Consider the following 17,634-nt stretch of genomic DNA (forward strand, 5'->3'; position numbering starts at 1 on the left):
ACTAGTTTCTAATTTATTTTCAAAAATCTTCAATGTTGTTTACTGGGAGTAAAATTACAGTATAAGTTTTCTTTAAGTTCTTTACGTTTTTTCTTGAAGTTTTGAATTTGATCTAAAAATCTTACTTTCAGTACTTTAACAGATGTTAATATCATTGTTTAATTTTGAAACCTGTATGACTCAGTTGCTGTTTTTTTAGTATTATTATTTACAATAAAATGATTTTGTAGAAAAATGTTGTGTGTAAATTCTTTATATATTAAATAGTTCTATTTTCCTCAAAAAATTGATTTGCAACTTTGTGTACATATACATAGAGTTTTAAATTTACATGTATTCGTATACATATTTCGTATGTTGCTTCAAAATGTATATGTAAATCTTATTTTTGAAGAAGTTCTTAGTAACTAGAAGCAATATATGTGGGTTACCGCAAAAGTCATGGCAACTTTTTTTTTTTTCTTACGAAAATGGTCACGCATCAAAAACTTCTGAAATATCCAAATGGAAGGTTAGCATATACGTAAACGTTACATGTAAGGAATTGTGTAAACATACACATCTCCATCAGAATATAGCACGAGAAAAAAAAAAGTAAAAATGATTGTTCGATATTATGGGAATATGTATTTATATCCAATCTATACGTAATATTTACATATGTATTAACTTTCCATTTGCATGTTTAAGAATTTCTTGCTTTGTTACCATTTTCGTTAGAAAAAATTTCCAATGAATTTTGTGATAACCCTCGTATTATTTTCAGTTTAGTACCAATAGCAACAGTCTTTGGTAATTGCTACCAAATGGTTTGGTCAAATTCACTAAATACGCGTTTAGTATTTGCAACCAAATTATTTGGTTCCAAGAACCAAATTTCGTTCATTTTAACCAAATTTTTGGTATTCCCAACCAAATTCTACTTGTTTGGTCATTATTTGGTCAAAATTACCAAATGCATATTTGGTACTGGTAACCAAATAATAGGTTCCTGCAACCAAACAAATCGTGACCAAACGATTTAGTGCTGGTGACCAAGCGTTTGGTTGGCGCTATATTGACCAAACGATTTGGTACCCGGGAACTATTTTTTGGTCAATTTGACCAAACTTTTTTTTCAGTGAATATGAACAAGATTGAAGCACACCTATTCAAGTAAGAAGGCAATTATACAAATACGCACAAACATATTTCAATATGGTCTGCGCTAATTGTAGTAGAAACGTTCATAGTATCCGATTATATTACGAAGGACTTAGTAAGTCGAGTAATACATTAATACTGAGTACTAGTTAACTAAGCGTGCGCCCAAAGATATTTTCAAAAATTAGGGGGGGGGGGGGCTGGTTAGAACATGGTTTTATAATACATGGTAGAAAATAAGAGAGCAAGGACAGGAAGAAATATGGCATTGATGAACAATATTAAAGACGGTTATTCTTACGTCGAAATGAAAAGGCTAGCGTAGGACCGAAGTATGCAGAAACTTTCCAACATATTTATATTTCAGGACCATGCCAGCGACTGCAGATTGCTCATGACCATTTTCTTTTCTTTCTTTCTCTTTTTCTTCTGGGGAAAAATGCCGGTGCTCGTAACGGGTATGTAATTGCAGCTAAGAGTTTAGTTGGAATCAAACTATAAACATATGAGCCTGTAGATTATTCTGTTCCTTCCCTTCCCTCTAATCTTTAAAATATGGGTTAAGACACTGCCAAACGAAAATAAAAACTTCTAGTTTGTCGAAATTACCTAGAATAATATTTATTTGATGTCATAAACTAATTTGTCATAACACGTGGCTGTAGTGACAACCTCCGAAAAAAAAAAACATAGCAACTAAAATTGTCATTAAGATGCATGTAAAACAAAAATTCCATGGCTTTCTATACTCAAGAAAGGCTATGGTTGGCCACGCGACTTGTAGAAAGGTGATATATAATCAACTTCTTAACATGGGTTTCCATCACGTCAATTCTGCCTTTTAAACCTCGGAAGTAGCTCCACTGGAAATCATGGTTGGGAAGGTGTGCAACTACGACAGGGTTTGCCCAAGTGGGCCCAGCCCGAAAAAACCCACCGGGTTTTTCCGGGTTGGACCCACCTGAAAAAACCCATCTTAAAACCCACCTGGGTTTTTGACTTTTTTGTTAGTGTATTATTGGTACAACTAAGGTGATCACATTGAAAGTTATTTTTATCAGATTTTAAACTTTCTTTGGGCGAATTATATGCTTTCATGTTAAGATAGACAGCAATATTCAACATAAGACCTTTATAAAGCTCTAAATGCACTGAATGAATGGATAAATAAATAAAAAAAAACCTCCACCTTAGCTTGAAATAATTGTAGAACAAATTAATGTGCGAATTATGCCTATAGCCTATTTCAAGTAAAGTAAGCGATTGTATATTTTAGAAAATACTTTCCGTTAATAGTGTGTTTCCTGACTCGGCGCCGCCGAGGGACGTTATCGCTCATACGTTGACGGGTTTAAGTTCATAGGTGCCGGTACTAACAGTAAATATGTAAATACATTAGTAAAACCTATTAGTATTATTTCTTACCTTTGATGGTAACAAAAGTATTCAGTAAAATTTGCTTTACCAACAACAGTTAAGTTCAGTCATTTGTTGCTAGCCTTCAAATAAGCATTCTGTAGAATCAACACTAGCAATAACGTAAAAATTCTTGTCAAAATTAAGAAGCTTAATGCTCGGAGCTTCGAAAACTACGTAACGCTTACTATTTCAAGTGCTGCATTCAAACTTCAGTATTAATGGAAGTTTGGATGTACAGTAAAGCAAGCTGCATTTTCAGGGAAAACCCGTCGTGAAAGAAGTGTTCGGGAAATTCCCGCAATTGAACCCACAAAGCATCGAAAGTGAATACTTCAACAATAAATCTATTTATTTTACGCTGGAGAATATTTCATTTCATTTATGACATTTTGAAACATTTAATTTATAAAATATGAATTATAGGCCTATCTTTGTTAATTGTTTTAAATTAATTTTCGGGAAAGAATGGTCTTGCAATAAGTGCTCGGGTAATTCCCGTAATTGAATGCACAAAGCATCGAAAGTGAACTTCAACAATAAGACAATTTATTTTACGTTGAAAAATATTTAAGACATTTTGATGAATTATGTCTTTGTTTTAAATTAATATAGCTATTTGGTATTCATATTTGGCGAACGTCACTGAGGCTCCTAGGATGACTCGATCTACATTTATTAGTTTGTCTGCCTTTACCACACGGTGTTCAACTTTCGGTCTTTTAAATTTTCAGGATACAAACCAGAGACACACTAATTTTTCTGTTTAGATTTTGGCAGCATACCAACGTAAAATTACAAAATGACGCGCTTTAAAAAAAAAAAAAATAGCTGATATCCACTGGCGAAAATCCCGGGGGGGATGATGGGGACATATCCCCTACAATCTTGAAACTGTCCCCCTCAATAATCCGATTGGAAATGTGTCTTTTAGGAAGAAATGTGATGATTTGTGTCCAACTGTCACAAAGGAAAGTGAGATGAAATTGATACCTCCCAGAGTAAGCCACAAATCTGACCACCTCCCAATGTTGAAGAGAATTCTGCTCCCCTACCCATGTTGTCCCGGAGTCCCACACAGAGGACAAAATATGACGATATTATTATTGCTTTACAACTTTAAAATCAGACTAGCAACATTGAAAACTGTTTACAGGGAATGATCATATTTGGATCCCTTGTAAACAGTTTTCAATGTTGCCAGTCGGATTTTAAAGTTATAAAGCAATAATAATGTCGTCATATTTTATGTCCCCTGTGGAGGACGCCGGGACCGAAATGGGTAATCCTCCTCAGCATTGTTTTCCGCCTTGATAAATATTTTGTACATCGCATATATATATATATATATATATATATATATATATATATATATATATATATATATATATATATATATATATATATATATATATATATATACCGTCTTACCCGTCGCCCCAATGTTAAAGACAAATTTGCGCCGCTGCTGATATCCACGCTACAAAGCGCAATTTTAGGTCTTTCAAGTTGAAATTTTCAAAGTAGAAGCACGAGAGACTAAATTAGCTGTATATATTTTGGCGACATAAAATTTCAAAATGGCGGCCATTTTTCAAAATAGCGGGTATCCATGCTACAAGGTACAATTTTCGGACTTTTTAAGTTGATATTTGGAGGGTAGAAGCACAAGACATTCTAAATTTGCTGTATAGATTTTTACGGCGATCCAATATAAAATTTCAAAATGGCGGCATTTTTTTTCAAAACAGCAGTGAAAAGAAAGTTGTGGCAAGTTGTGACAATGACACTCATGAAATGTAAATCATCTTTTAACATTTTTATCCCAAAGAGAGAGAAATATTTCGAAAAAACCCAATTAAACCCGAAAAAACCCTATAAAACCCGAAAATACCCGAAAAAACACACATGGGCCCAGGTGGGTTGGGTTTTTTCAAACCCTGAACTACGAAGGTTCAAGAATAAACCATCAGCGTGTTAAGACGCATACTGTATACCTGTACGTGGGTCTTTGGTGGGCTTCTGTGTTTTGTGCGTACAATTGAACGAAAATATTAATCTGTGCATCGATGATCCATATTAAATGCGGAAAAACGAAGGACAATTACTGTGATTTTCAGATAATGTAGTACCTATAAAAAATAAGTAAATTCAAGAGATTCAAGCAAATTCAAGAGGTCAATATTTGAACTTTGTCTGAAGAATAAATAATTTTACTTTTTAATTATTTTACTATTTTCACTGATGAGACTACTTACTTTTGAGAAACATGCTTCTAATAAAAAAATTTTCTGAACGAAGAAAAGACTGCTCGGACTATTCCCTAATTAATAATTTAAGTTGGTTCTGGAACAAAATTTGAATATTCTCTTGCATTTGATTGACTTATTTGGACTTGGCTTTTCATACAAAATATATTGGAAAGATTAGAAAACGGGCTACTGTCTATTGGTTACTACGAAACTCGGAAATAGAGGCCTTATCGTTTCCCCTCGTTTACACGGATTCGATATTTCTTACGATTCACTTTAATCTCGATCTGTCCTACTCCGTTTCCCAAATCTACCATTTCAACCCCAAATAATAATAGGTCCTACTGAAAAGCTGCAAAAAGAAGTATACGCCAATTTTCATGAAGTGCAGCTAATCTGTAGGAAAGTTATCCTTAAAAGTTTGTTTTTAATGGACTGAACTCACTATCTTGCCTCATTACTGATGTCCACCCGAAGAAATAATCCATATTGGGACCCTTGTTTGATGAGAAGAAGATAGCTTATGTAGGAAAAAAACTTATGTAGCCTTTTTATTATTATTATTATTATTATTATTATTAGTAGTAGTAGTAGTAGTAGTAGTAGTAGTAGTAGTATAGTAGTAGTAGTAGTAGTAGTAGTAGGAGGAGGAGGAGGAGGAGGAGTAAGAGTAGTAAATTCACTCTCCTGCACGTCTGCTTTGTTCACCATTTTTTTTTTTTTTTTTTAAGTCTGAATACATACACACAATATAGGCCTACTTCATGAAAGTTGGAAACTTCTTTGTTGTGGAACACTCTTTACAATTTATCCTTTATTCTTGATCAACTTCAACCCCAAGCAACAGGAATGATTTGGAAGTTTCAAGGAAATACACGATATATACGTACAAGCAAAATCAGTATTACGAAACGTAGTCCTGAACATTCCTTTAATACCTATTCCGTGTTTGCCTACAAACAGATTTTTTTCTTATTATTAATGCAAACATTAAAGCGGAATGCTAAAACATAATAGTGCTTGGTTAACGCATTATTATCTAAAATTGTCAACAGTTTTGAAAGATTTTTATTTTATTAGAATTGGAAGTCAAATGTGAATCCACAAAACTGGGAAGCGACAAGGGAACAATGACTACCGGTATTCGAATAAAACTGACAATTTTAAAGCATATCATAACTTTTGTTAACCTGAACTGTAATAGTTGAATAAGTCACATAGCGTATTTTGAAATTATTAATCCGGTTTCAATTGATCTCATACCGTGAGTTTGTGGAAAACATATATACACTTTCATTTACAAATAACTGCCTCTCTTCACATTACGCCTTCTGAAGTTTCGTGCTACAGAATATAATTTATATTTCAACTACCCTACGTAACCGTCCAGAGGTGCCCTCAGGCAGGTTTTAGGGCGCAACGATTCTTGAGGAGGCATGTCACAATCGACCTTGAATTATATCATAAGGTCCGTTACACAGTCACGCGGAGCTCCGCGCGCGGAGTCCCGCGTGGCAAGATTGTTTTAGGCCCGTTACACAGTCAAGCGGAGCTCCGCGCTCCGTCTTCCGCCCTCCGCACTACGCGTGTGTGCTTACACAGTCATCCGTAGCTACGCGCTACGCGTCACGTGATTATATACATGATTCTTCTCAGTCAGTGTTGCGAGTCAACATAAAAAGTTCGAAACGACAATAGTGGCATCTTAATATTTCTGTAAGAAGAGAAAACGAAGAACACAGAAAAATAAATGTCTCAAGATTCATCCCTTAGTTCAGTGTTTCCCAACCGGTGTGCCGTGAATGGGCCGCTGGTGTGCCGCGAGAAATCGAAGCAAAATGATTAATTTTATAGCAATCCTTTTGCCAAACGTAGGGAAAATGTATATTTGTATTTCACATGATATGAACCTGTACTATGAATCTACAATTTTAAGTTTCATACAGGGTTACTGTTCTGTACATTTCTAATGTTGAAAAATGTACTCGTTATCATTGTTATGATCATTATTGCTTCTTTATTGTTGCAGATTGTTTCGTAACTTGATAATTTAAAATATAATTCAATCCTTTCGACAAATTACCTACATTTGTGTTCTAAAAGTATAAGAGATTTGTTTGTTCGTTCGTTATTTAGTAATCTTCCTTCTTGTAAAAGGCTGGATATAGTTTTTAAAAAGATAGAGTATTTTTAAAAACCTGAGTCCAATATTTCACTGCAATTGTTTTCTATTTATAAAATAGAATGGAAAATAAGTATAATGATTTACCACGGGAGAAACCTCTCTGAGGAGATCAATAATCACAGAAAAAATGCGACTGTGTTTTATATTTACAAATAATAATATCTATAAGTGTGCCGCGAGAATCCAAGTAACGCCCGTAGTGTGCCGCAAGTTGAAAAATGTTGGGAAACGCTGCTTTAGTTTCTCAAAGAAGTCTGAAGGGAGCTTTACGTCTGTGTATATAGATTTGCGAGAAGACGATAAGTACTTCAATAATTTCCGTACGTCAATTCAGTCGTTCGATACCTAATTGAAAAAAAAAAATCCATCGAAATTATAAAAATGCAGTTTAAATAAAATTCATATGCACGCTCTTAAAATACAGCACTCAACAGATACTGTATTTTAACAAATGAAAATAACCAATATTTGTACATTTGGTTAAAACTTCACATCCAATCAACTATTTCATAGTAGAGATAAATTATTTGCCTCAATTTATCTTTTATCATTGTCCATACCTTCATTTTTACAAAAAAAAAAAAAAAAAAAAAACTTATTTCGTTCCATGCCTGTTCACGAATGTCACGCTTTTTGTGTTCCTCACAAGAGGGATCCCACTAACATGGTGTTAATTTAACATCCGTGATAATTGAAATTGAAACTGAAATTTGTTGAAAGAAAGTCCAAAAATTACAATAGTCACATACTGTTAACAGTGGTATATTAGAGGCACCACATGTAGAGTTCCAATTAAGCAAAGACATTAATTGAAAGTTCCAATTAAACGAAGACAATATAGCTAAATCAAAAATAACACTAAAAAATATGAAAATAGTATTATAGAACAGTATAAAATATTATTTAGCAACTCACTATCAAAAATAAGAAAAGAAATCTAGATCAATTTGCATTTTGCTTTTGCTACCATGCACGTTTCTTTTTAAATTTTAAAGAGAAGTGGCTGCTCCGCGCGCGGAGTTCCGCTTGACTACGTAAGCACCCATTTGTTCAATGGCCTTATCTGCCTCGCGGAGCGCGGATAGGGCCACGCGGAGGCTGCTCCGCGCGCGGAGTCCTCCGCGTGACTATGTATGCACACATAAGAATCAATAGAACAATCTTGCCACGCGGGACTCCGCGTGACTGTGTAACGGGCCTTATTGTTTCTTATGGGTGCATACATAGTCACGCGGAGGCCTCCGCGTGGCCCTATCCGCGCTCCGTCCTCCGCGAGGCGGATAGGGCCATTGAGCAAATGGGTGCTTACATAGTCACGCGGAACTCCGCGCGCGGAGCAGCCACTTCCCTTTAAAATGTAAAGAGCAAGGTGTATAGTAGCAAAACCAAAATGAAGATTGATCCAGAAAGACTTATTACAGAAGTTGAATTAAGACCATGTTTATGGGATCCCGTTTGCGTAGAATACAAAAATCGTGTAATAATTTAAGAACTTTTTCTAATCTTCTCGCAAACCTACATAAAGAGTCACACAAGCTCCCTTCAAACTTCTTTGAGTAACTAAGGAGTTGCTTTGGAACCGCCTATTTTTCTGTGTTCTTCGTTTTCTCTTCTTACAGAGATAAGAAGCCACTATTGTCGTTTCGATCTTACTCATGTTGACTCGCAACACTGACTGAGGAGAATTGTGTATGTAATCACGTGACGCGGAGCGCGTAGCTACGGATTACTGTGTAAGCACACACGCGTAGCGCGGAGGACAGAAGACGGAGCGCGGAGCTCCGCTTGACTGTGTAACGGGCCTAATGTTGTTTTTAAGAACGGCAAAACGTTCGGAAATTTAATAAAATTTACCAGTAGTCTACAAAGCATCTTGGTTTTGTCATAATCAACTCCGGTCTTTACTACTCCGGTCTCCGGTCTGTCGGGTGAGGGAATTTCCGGAGGATTGCGCCCAAGAATTTGGGGGACAGAGGCACCTCTGTAACTCCCTCAGTATAGGGCAGGATTAACACATATTGAGCCCCAGGCTATACTTCTGGAACCGCCTACTTCCCTCAAAAATGTACTGTAATGTAATTTTAAAACATTTCTACTGACCGAATTTGAAAGTGCTGTTCTACAGTCCATTATATTTTAACACATGAAGAACATTTTATATTCTGATCTCGAAAAACGTAAAGAATGTTATAATCCCCATTGTACAAACGCCCACATGGAATTTTCTAGTACGATAAATTCATTTATTCTGTAATGCATAAGACGGGGAGAGGGAGCTAAGTACGCCACCTCTAGGCTGCATGCCGTCCAAGGTCTGTGGCTATTTGAGAATGCGTTTTCGAAGCGTTACCCCCTAGAGCGAACGCGACCAAAGTGGCTGTTTGGTAACTTTACTTTCGCCAGAGTTATAAATCATACTGTGAGTCAGTCAGGGTTTCCAGGTCTTTTTTGCCAAGTCCAGGTTTATAATAGCAGAGTTCCAATACTCTGCACGAAGAACCTCCAAAGCAGTTGTTTCTTGGTAAAAATCCCCTTGCCTGGCAACACGTCTTTCCTTTTTTTTCATTTCCTTTTGATATCTTTTAAACAGCAGGCGGTCTACTGTTCCGAAACGCACCAAATACGCTCGAGCTGCGTCCTCTCCGCGCTTTTATTGCTTTCTTGTTTGTGATTAGCCATCTACATTTAAATACATGGTCAGCGTATTCCAAGCGTACGCATGAGCAATAAAAACGCTTTGCAAACGCTACAAATAGCCGGGGACTTAGGGCTAATCTGGACCTGCTTCAGTAGCACGAGGAACACTGAGATAGTATAATATTCTTTTCAAGAATTACAGGACACTTAAAAAAAATAATGAGTGTTTTCTTTCTTTCTTTTTTTAACTTCATACGAGTGGGTAATGGTGGAAAGTGTTACACGTATCCACCATAAACTCTGACTTCATGTCTAATGCTCAGTTGTGGACGAGCAAGAGACTTTAAAAAGTAACGGCTTTAACTGAAACAAATCCAACTGTACGATTGAGGTGCAAAATACAAAATTTCGTCCTGAAATCGAAACTACATTCTTTTAAGTAAGTGGAAGAAACCAGTATTACTACCACTAAATCAGCATTCTTTCAAATTAAACTTTATGTATTCCTTACATTGATATATTAAATTTTTGGGATTCCAAATTCACAATACTTTACACTTATAAGTATCAATATTATATAGTACGCATTATTTTGATTATACTGTTTTATTATTATTATTATTATTATTATTATTATTATTATTATTATTATTTTAAATACCTTATATTCAAAACTACATAAACAAAAATATGCGCAGGGCTTTCCGAGACTCGTAAAGGCTAAATATAAAGATTAGTTTTTCTCTTGTTTGTAGTCCTTTACATGAATCAAATTGAATACAGGTAGGCTACGATTTAATACATAACAAGTCCTCGTTTACTAGATTCTTCAGTAATGGACAGAATTAAATTACAGACACTCAATTATGAATAAACTTTAAATTATATCCCTGTACTCGCAAAAGACTCTCTCAAACCTAAAAGGAATAACTTTAATCGCTAACTCAGTTAATAGTATATCTTCCTTTATATTGTTGCAATAACGTTAAATAACTCTTTTTGGAGAAAAGGAGGGGGGCAAGTTGTCTTTTCTGTTTTTCTTCTACAAGAATTTACTTTTTTTTTTTTTTGGCTCTCTCTAATGAGATAAAAATACAACAGAATCACAGAGCGTGATTTAATTAGTGTTAAGAGTAACAACCAGCGTGACTGCTTGTAAAGTATGGCTATTTAGCAAGAAAATTTATGAGTTTTAACACACCATAAACATGTTCAAGCGCTTGCATTGCACGAGTTTTGTTTTCAACCAAAGATAGTTTCCAACGTATTTCCTTCTTGTCTCTCGATATTTCTTAATAAAAGCTCTTATGGGGCTATATGTTATTCATTATCCGGGGTTAAAGATGTCTGATCTTTCGGATTTCAACAATAATTTCGAATGGTTGGTGTAATTAATTAGTTTATGTATGATTATATTCCACGTTTACACAACGACGATACAATAGTTTCGACAAGGACCCCATATTACGAGAAAATTAAATTACTGGATCTTTGATCACTGAATACAGTTGCAAGCTCCAAAAGTATACAGAAATGATTGGCACGGAAACCGATCTTATTGCTAACACAAGATGTTACTACGGCATCAACTTCATTTGGTTGGCAAATTATTATTATTTTTTTTTTAATTTACTTATTCTGAACGCTGGAATTTTGACTATTAACATTAACAAGCGAAGATTACTAAAAAAAGCACTAATCCCCCCTTATGCCTGTTTAATTATATTCTACAATATCGTTGTCGCATATATATATATATATATATATATATATATATAGTAGCGGGTCCAAGAGGGGCTATAGCCCCCCTTGACGCTCAGGTTTACACTGGATAAAATGGGCTTCAATCCTGCTTTACACTGGATAAAACGGCAAACTATGGTTTAGCCCCTTCCTTGACCATATCCTGGATCCGCCACTAGAGAGAGAGAGAGAGAGAGAGAGAGAGAGAGCGACAACTGTACTCCAATTAAATGCATCCCACTTGGAAACAATATGAAAAGACTGCCCAACGATTTTTGATCATCTGAAATATATATAAACTTTCTGAGAACTGTTGCAATTTCCATATAGTAGTAGCAACGGTTGTTCGTTAACTTTACAGTGTAATTTACACATTTCAATATACTACAAAATAATAATAGACCCCCATCATTTTTTGTTCGTACTACGTCACCGAAGCTTATAACTACTCAATACTGTGAACTTCAAAATATTTTATGTTAAAGCAGTTTTATGTAATAAAAGTACTTATAAGTTGTAAGTAATAGAAAATGTTATATCTAATGTCATTAGATGCTGTAAAATTCAACTACAGCCCTCGACTTTGTTTTAAAATGCAATTCAGTACGGTTGCGAACAAGAGGAGACGATAATGGATATATCTTCCAAGACGAGACAACTTTCACGACATATTTTCGAGACGAGACAGCCTCAACTCTCTTGCGCGTCTCTACAATTCAGTCTTATTCAGATCAGATTTTAAAATGAATATTCAATGCAATTCAATACGTGGAAGCAATTTGTCTAATCTTTTCCACGTATTTTCTTTTCCTCTTTTTTCTTTCTTTTTTTAACGGCAGCACAATTTATATAATAATTCACTCAAATTTAAGAAATACATGTTGAAGTTTGCCCCAAAATAAAATGAATAATCAAACGATAATCCATCCGGTTGAATACTTCGTTTCAATCCTTAATCAGATAAGAATGAGAAATGAAGTAACGAATAAAATGCAGTCTTCCTCATTGACTAGTGGCGAGCCCCTAACACCTTAGAATCAAATCCTTCGGCGAATTCAAAGCTACAAATCTCACAATTCAAATCATAAGAAACTTTCAATGAAGTATGCTTAATAAACTGTACTCCATATTTGAGCTACAGTGAGCGGAGAAAGTGTTCGTACACCTATGCTATTTAAACGAGAATGCCTGGGAAAAAGAAACCGAGAATTTACGAAGTGTAATAACATTCAAATTGTGAATAGTGAAATCAGCTTTATGAATATATAAATAAAGAACCACAAAGACAAGTGTAATGTTTAGAAGGTAATAGGTTGACTGCCAAGATGATTTGTGGGTACTGGTCCCAGGAGGCCATACAATTTCTTCTTGCCTCTGGCTCGATTATGGATAGTTATATCACATGTTTGTCGCGATATTTTGTTTCTCCCGAAAATGTACCCAGGGGAACTAGCACCATATGTGATGCTCATGGTCTCACAGTAATTTGTGACAATGAGCATCATATATGATGCTCAAGAACTGGATAGGTTAGTAATTTGTGATATCAAACATGAGAGACCGAGAGTGTTGGGTGAACAAGACAAATGTTACATCATTAGGGAAATTAAAATGATTCCGAAAAGTAGTGTTGCGCAATTGGTAACAGATCTGGAAAAACGTGGTGTTAAAGTATAAGTACAGTGCGGAATATTTGCAGAGAGAATGGGTATCATGGTCGGGTAGGCAGGAAAAAATTCTGGGTGAACAAGACAAATCGCACAAAGAGACTAAAGTTTGCAAAAGAGTATAGCCGTTTTGGGATCCTGGGTTTTTGGGGTATTTTTTAGACTTTCAATCAAGCAGCTATTGCATCGTCACTATTTATCCTAGGATCATGGTTCATACCTCATTCTCTTCAGAATGGAGCTGGCTTTCAAATGGTACCACTTTCATGCTCATACCATATACCAGGAGCAGGAAAAATGATGTCAAAGGGAAAATTTCGGAGGGATTTTTTGTCACACTTTGGGCCCCTCTGGAACGGCCCTGTGTGAACGTAGACATCTAAAAAAATCTGATAAATAGTACTTGGTATGCTGAATGTGTGTGCCAAATTTCAAGTTTCTATCTTGAATACTAAGGGCGGGAGAAATTTTATCAAGAATTCCCACAATGCCCCAAATTAATGCAAAACACTATGATCTCAGGGAAAAAAATTCCTGAGACATCCCTAATTATCCTAGGGTCATGTTTCGCCCATCATTCTCTTCAGAATAGAACTGCCTTTCAGGCGGTACCATTCACATGTCTCCATCATGTATCTAAGGCGGGAAATTCCCGAAAAAAGGGATTTTTTGGTCGAAATGTCCCTTTTTTCAACTTTTAGCCCCTCTGGACCCCCCTGTTTTAACGCAGAGATTGAAAAAATCTGATAAATACTACTAGGTAGGCTGTTTATGCACAATTTCAATCTTCTAGGTACAAAAGTAAGCCCGCCAAAAATATATATATATACCGACAATGTACCATATTCCCGTATACAGAGGGATATTTTGTAAAAATTCCCTGAGACATCCCTAATTACCCTAGGGTCATGTTTCGCCCATCATTCTCTTCAGAATAAAACTGCCTTTCAGACGGTATGACTCACGTGTCTCCATCTTGTATATAAGGCGGGAAAATCCCGAAGAAAGGGATTTTTCGGGTAAAAATATCCATTTTTTCAACCCTTTGCCCCTCTGGATCCCCCCTGTTTTAACTCACAAATCTGGAATAAAAATCTGGTAAATACTACTCGGTGAACTGAATGTTTGTGCAAAATTTCAATCTTCTACGTGCAAAAATAAGCCCGCCAAAAAATAATGAACATAGGCTTAATAAATGAAAATATATATTTTAGAATTATGACGTCATCACCTCCCATGTCTCGAGTCAGGAAGGTGTGAAACCATACGTAAGGTCTTCTACAATGCCTCTGGACTTGAAAAACAAAAAACGAAAAAGCTCAAATAGGAAGAGTTATAACGCAATGTACCATGAAACACCCGTATGGTACAAATTGTACCATAGGATCCCCAAAGGGATAGAGATAACGAATATGACTTCTCTAATAGGGTCATATTTTCGGACGAAAGTAAATTTAACCTCTTCGGGTTTCATGGGAGGCGAATGGTATGGTGGAAGGTGAATACAGAGATGAATCTTTGAAATCTCGTAGCTACAGTAAAACACTTAGGAGGGTCCAGGCTCGTCTGGGGTAGTATGAGTGCCTCATGAGTGGGTCGTCTTTACTTTATAGATGGAGTGATGGATCACAAAGTGTATATTAACATATTAAAGGATAATCTCCATCCTAGTGCTCAGAAGATGGATCTTGAAAACAATTTTAATTTACAGCAAGACAACGACCCCAAAAAACAGCGGAAAATACTCGATTCGGGTTAAGTTTAGAGTTACCCCTCCGCTTTTTATAAAAATCAGGAAAATTTACAGGAGAAATGAGGTAAGAAATTATAATTTGAAGTTTTTATTTGATGTTTAGGAATGTAAATTCGGCAGGAGAGGTATGTTTAATGCGAGAAAAGATATGTGAAAATTAGTACTATTTGCCGGATGCGGAAGGTTTCAGCAGCATGGTAGTTGTAAAATATGGCGAATATGGCAAACAGGTGTAACGGATGCGCAAAAATAATGAAGAAAAACTTTTAAATTTTTGTGAAGCCCACGGAGTACTGAAGTTACGTGAAATGTAACAATTTTTAATACTTTAAGCATTGTTTTTTGTATGTTGCAAAGTCCAAGGGCACCTTCAGACTGGAGGGGCAACTCTAAACTTAAGCCCTCGATTCTGACTCTTCTATAATATCCCAAAACAGCTTAGCACACCTCCTCAATCCCCTGTCATTAACCCCATAGAACATCTATGGTCTGTTCTGCAGACAAGAATCAGAAGGCACAGTTTCTCTACAAAGAAGGGCTGAAAAAAACCTATTCAAGAAGAATGAGACTTAATCACTTAAGAAACTACATAACACTTGGTGAAATCAATGCCACGAAGATTAGAGGCAATCATTAAAACACAAGGTAATCCCACAAAATATTAAATGACGTAATGTACTTTACAAACATTAGTTCAAGCATGTGTACTGTGACTTTTTGCGCTTAGGAATTCTCTCTTTTCGTTTGAACAAACCAGTGATTGTGTTTGTTTGGCCTTTCTCTTGTATATAGAAATAAAATGTATGAATGTGTAGTCTTAATTCTGGATTTATATTTTACACCTCCCGTTGTAATTCTACGCTGTTTTCAATATAAAGTGTACACGGTATACGAACACTTTCTTCGCTCACTGTATGTTTAAACACTTCTTACCTGCTATTAAATGCGGAAAATTTAATTTTCTTAAGGGTGAATTTGTCTTGCAACTTTTGTTTTTCGTCGTTTGAAAAAAACTCCCAATTGAATATATATAGCGAATGTGTGAAAAAGGTTCTAATGGATTATATAGCAAATACTCCCCTTTGATTTCTTTCCAATGTTTAAATATACACAAATCGATGAATAACCAGTTAGAATCTTATCCTTGAATGTATGCATCCCAGACACACCAAGATGCACAGCGGGTTATATGCATTTCAGGAAAAGATTACGATTAGCCTGCATTTACGGTACACAAGTTGAGAATCATTAATTTATTTTAACGACAAAAATAAAATTGTAAACAGTCTACATATAATTCTGCATTGTCTTAACAACCCTACTAATGTTTTATAATAGGATGTAGTTCCAAAGACAAACATCTTTTTTATTCACAATGAAAATAAATAAATCAAACACTACCTACGTCATCTTTGTAATAATTAAAAGAATGAATTACAGTAAGGATGACTACATATGGCAAGACATGAAAATTAGTTTTACTAACAGCAAAAAAATATTACGATTATCAATATAAACATTCCTTATACAAGCTGTAACAAAGTGATGAATTCTCACAAGTAACGATTCTGCTACTGTAAACACTGATAACATTATCTTATTCCTACTGTGTTAAAGTATCGTAAGATAAAGCTAGCGCTCGTATTATCTGTATTGGCTAAGGAATATAAATCAAATGTACAGCTTACCTTCACAATATTGTCATGACTTATTTCGTTGAGAAGGATAATCTCTTTCACGATCTTCGTTGCGGCACGACGATAACACAGAGGCATGGAACCGCCTCTTTTTTGGCACTCTTGAATGTCGTGTCCATTCAGATTCACTGTTTTTATCGCTACGTTTTGGAAACCAAATTTACCCTTGTACACAGCCTTCGTCCACCCCCCAGCCACAAATTCGAGATCTGTAACATTATGTATGCTACTGCAATTGATCGGTCCAGTGTTGCTATATGGCCACCGCTGCTGCTGCCCTGAAACAATGTCAGGATCAAGCTGAAGTATGAGGTCTGGACTTAATCTAAGCCTCACATATTCATCTTCTTCACTTCTATTGTAAAGATCCCTTTTCCACTGAAATTGATTGATCATCGACAAACTGTATTTGGAATTAAGGCGGCCATGTTCAGGGACCTGATTTCGTTGAATATTGTAATAATTGTTAGGTGATGTTCTTAACACATTCTTGCCCCGAATATCAAAGAAGGAACTTAACAAAATAACACTAGCTACCACAAATAGCGTAACGTAAATAGAAACTAGCAGGCAGAGAGGAGAAACGCGGGAGAGCACAGGCATGTCTTCCGCACCAGCCGAACAGCTGACATTACTCCCTCGTCACTGCTACCATCAAGTGTACTGGCGTGATCGTTCCAAGAAGCAGACCAGGCAACTTATGAGTTCAAGTAGTACCAACTCACGATGCAGAAAATGTACCAGTATTATCACTAAAGAAAAAGAAAACGAAGTAGGTTATCAATGAAAAATGAAATGAAATGAAATCTTTGAGTTTTACGTCCCACGGTTATGCCGGTTAGGCTAAAGGAGACAGTGATGATGAGTAATGAATAAAATGGTGGAATGAAGAAAGTGGGAGGAAACGGGAGAACCCCGAGAAAACCCACGCACACGGTGTTTGTCCACCACAAAGTTCACTTGGTGGGGGCTGGGATCGAACCCGGGACCCCAAGCACCAGAGGTGAACGCTCTACTACTGAGCCACCGCGGCCCCCCTAGGTTATCGATGAATAACCGGCTTCAGCGAGAAAAGACCATATGAGTCCTCTTCTGCTTGCGGATCACTTTTTATTGTTACTAAGAAATCGCTAACATACCG

At 36.0% G+C, this 17,634-nt stretch overlaps 1 protein-coding gene across 1 annotated transcript in view; it reads right to left on the reverse strand.

Moving 5' to 3' along the window:
• Positions 1-17,161, reverse strand: part of LOC145686041 (extracellular tyrosine-protein kinase PKDCC-like) — a 74,372-nt gene extending 57,211 nt beyond the window's left edge. Inside the window, exon 1 of the mRNA XM_081758911.1 lies at positions 16,485-17,161. Coding sequence (XP_081615037.1) covers positions 16,485-17,096 — 612 coding nt within the window. The 5' untranslated portion in view covers positions 17,097-17,161. The remainder of the gene's footprint in view (positions 1-16,484) is intronic.
• Positions 17,162-17,634: the final 473 nt, after the last annotated feature.

Source organism: Thermobia domestica, chromosome 5 (genome assembly GCF_964235325.1).
Source record: "Thermobia domestica chromosome 5, izTheDome1.hap1.1, whole genome shotgun sequence".
Lineage (NCBI taxonomy): Eukaryota > Metazoa > Arthropoda > Insecta > Zygentoma > Lepismatidae > Thermobia > Thermobia domestica.